This window comes from Sinocyclocheilus anshuiensis, unplaced genomic scaffold (genome assembly GCF_001515605.1).
Source record: "Sinocyclocheilus anshuiensis isolate Anshui unplaced genomic scaffold, SAMN03320099.WGS_v1.1 scaffold391, whole genome shotgun sequence".
Taxonomy (NCBI): Eukaryota; Metazoa; Chordata; class Actinopteri; order Cypriniformes; family Cyprinidae; genus Sinocyclocheilus; species Sinocyclocheilus anshuiensis.
The window spans coordinates 36943-40233 of NW_015548229.1; the positions used below are offsets into that span (position 1 = coordinate 36943).

Genomic DNA, 3291 nt, shown 5'->3' on the forward strand with positions numbered 1-3291 from the left:
ATATATATACACACACAGACACACAGACACACACACACACACACATATATATATATACATACACACACATATATACAACCCTTATGTTATTTGTGTCTGGGGAACATTAGCCTCTGGCTCAGTACGGCTTCTGCTGAATATTAAAGGCCTGCATGTGGCACGTGTGCACTACCCATCCTACAGCGCCTTTATTTTCCAGTCATTCCAAAATGATATTTATTTGAGCTCAGGAAACATTTTCTGACATGGCTTACATGGAGACTGGCTTCAGATTGTCCCAGTTGATGATTTGAATTCATAATAAAACTATTAAAAATCTTTTTTGTTAGCTTAAATAAAGCTGTAATACAATAAAATATAAATATTAGACAATTAACATAAACTTAAATACAAAAACCTAAACAAAAATGAGAATTGTTGCCTTGGAAATAAGTTACTAAAATGACTAAAACTGAAAGAAATTTGAATTAAAGCCATATGCAAACAGTTTAAAAAAAGTAAAAACTTATAATAATGACACAAAAACTGCATACATTACTTAAAACCTAATCTAAAAATGAAAACTGGAAATATAAGCTAATTTAAAATATTAATATTAATACTATAATGCTTGCAGTACTGTAGCTTTTATTTAAAGTGAAGGCCAAGTGCATAAAGCAGAATTTATTAAAGGGTATGTCTAATGCTGTTTCATGCATTTTGACTTATTTGCACTGTTAAAGAGTTGGTTTCTCATGGCCAACGTTTCAAAAAACTGTGCCAAATACACTCCTTCAGGGTTCGTATTAGTTTCAGAAAGTTTATTTTTCGAGTATGGCTCTGTATGACGTCATAAAGAGCGGAATTCCTTGTATGAGCACTTCTCCAGGAAGAGTGCACGCACACATCAACCTGAGCGAGAGCAAGAGCAGCCCATCAACATGCTTCATTCGGGTTACGGAAGTCGTCGTCAGCGCTGATAGTTAATTTAAGTCAATAAAGTTTTTGTCCCTGTTTTATTTATGTCGATGTCACAGCTTGCAGTTGATCAATATGCAAAAGCTGCGCGTGCTTGTGATTCTTAAGCTCCGCCCACGACACACCTCCAGGAGCTCAACTGTTTTCGGAGAGAAGTGGAACAGCTATATATGTCTTTTAGAAATGTGATAAAATTAAAGACTCTTCTGAGATATGAAGGATGCAATGACTTCATTTGTTGTATGTTACTTTTTTCCATATTTTTCAGCAGTTGTAATGAAATATGGTAAAATGTGCACACTTAGTGGTAGTTAAAACCAGGCAAATTTTTTTGAATAAAAATCATGCAAGAGGTGAGGGATGTGTAAAACTTTGTGAATGACAGGTGTTCCAGATCTGTGGAAATCTCTCTGCGAATTTCTGCATGTGCATATTCTGTGAGGGCCTGATGATTACAGTGTGTGAACTAATTGTAACTTTTCACCTTGCGACTTTTCAGTGTTGCCGTGGGAGTTGGTTTCTATGGAAACAGTGAAACCAATGATGGGGTGTACCAGCTGACCTATTCTCTCTATAATGCCAATCACACGCTGGCGGGAGTGGACAGTTTGGTAAGTACAAATATAGCAGTGCTGACTATAAATAACACACTGAGACTGTTTTTGACTCCCTGACCAACTTTAGTCTTGGCAGATTTCAGCTGAAATGTCCCAGTAGTCTCGCTGACTTCTCTCAAGCAAACTTACTCCCTCTAAAGGCTCTAGCATTATGTATTTTCCCTCCCTGCAAATAGTTCTGCACTTTCAATCAAAGCGTTCCTTCCAACCAAACCTCAGCCAGATGGTCCCTATATCCCGTTCAGTTGCCTGCTCCTGTTAAATCTTTTTTTGTGCCAATCTGCACTGCTAAAATTTAATGGGTTCCCCACTGAGTGCATGATTGTTTTTCTGACATCCCTTTGCAATAGCAAGGACACCGCTGAAGATATATGCAGCTACATGCAACCGCTCAGTCTCTCTGGAAAGATGTGAACGACAAGGGGTGTATCTGTGTGTATTAGAAAACACACACACCCTCTAGTGTGTTTCTGTGATATGGAATGGTTGGAGAAAATACCTCAAATTGGTTTTTACAGCCTTTTATGTTTGTGCAGTTAATATGAAGGCCTCTTTTTCCTTTTCGTCATTGTCCCTTTCAAGGCCCTGAAGGCTGGGGCATGAATAAAACCTAATTCATGTATCTTCTGCCAGACCTATTTATATCCGTCTCCGATTTCTGATTCAAATGCGTAGAGCTGACAGTGACACTAAGATGCTTTAATCCTGCTTCACGCACCAATTTCATGCACTCAGTAGGGCCTTTCATGCCTCTGGTTGTGAGTTTTAGCTATTTCATTGCCTGGTGGACTGAAAGACTGCAAAAGCAATGATTAGTTCACATTTTCCCCTCGTTAAAGGTGTGTGTAAAAGTGTGTATCTATCTATCTATCTATCTATCTATCTATCATATCTATCTTATCTATCTATCATTATTTTGCTCTATCTATCGTATCATTCTGTTTATCTGTCCGTCTGTCATTCTATTGTTCTATCATTCTGTCTGATGTCCGTCGTCCGTCGATCAGTCCATCCATCCATTCATCGTTCTATTTGACCGTCCAATAATCCATCCATCGTTCTGTCATTCTATTTCTCTGTTCATCCAGCTTTCTAACTGTCCATCCATCCATTATTCAGTCCATTTGTCCATCCATCATCCATTCATCCATCCACCATTCAGTTCATCTGTCCATCCATCCATCCATCCATCCATCTATCATTCAGTCCGTCCGTCCGTCCATCCATCCATTCATCCATTCATCCATCTGTCTGTCTATCGTTCTGTTGTCCATCCATGCATCCATCCACCCGTCGATCCATTGTTCTGTCCATCCATCCATCCACCGTTCCATCACTCTATCCATCATTCCATCGCTCTGTCTGTTGTTCCATCTATCTATCAATCCATCTGTCTCTCCGCACATACATACAGCTGCTATTAAAAGATGTTGTATGAAGAAGACAATTTGAGAGTCACACCTGTTAGTAAAACAGTCATAATTCCCAGATACTGTCAGTTTGAGGTCACTGGACATTATCCCAACTCTAGTGATGACATCATTGTAAGTACTGTAAGGAATTTAACTCATTAATTCTATAAGGGAATTAATCATTAATTTTATTTCTAGCTCAGGTTTTGAAAGGACTCGAATCTGAAAATTCGACGTCCACCTGATTAGAACTGATTTCAAATTTCAATAGTTTACACCTTATCAACGGTCGTCCAGCGAGCCGT

The 3291-nt window shown here is 38.7% G+C and overlaps 1 protein-coding gene across 3 annotated transcripts in view; it reads left to right on the forward strand.

Annotated features, from left to right (window-relative positions):
• The window catches only part of LOC107654552 (protein tweety homolog 2-like), a 78731-nt gene that overhangs the window by 35508 nt on the left and 39932 nt on the right, over positions 1-3291 (forward strand). For all 3 annotated transcript variants that reach the window (XM_016441677.1, XM_016441675.1, XM_016441676.1), the window contains exon 3: positions 1457-1568. In XM_016441677.1, coding sequence (XP_016297163.1) covers positions 1457-1568 — 112 coding nt within the window. The remainder of the gene's footprint in view (positions 1-1456; positions 1569-3291) is intronic.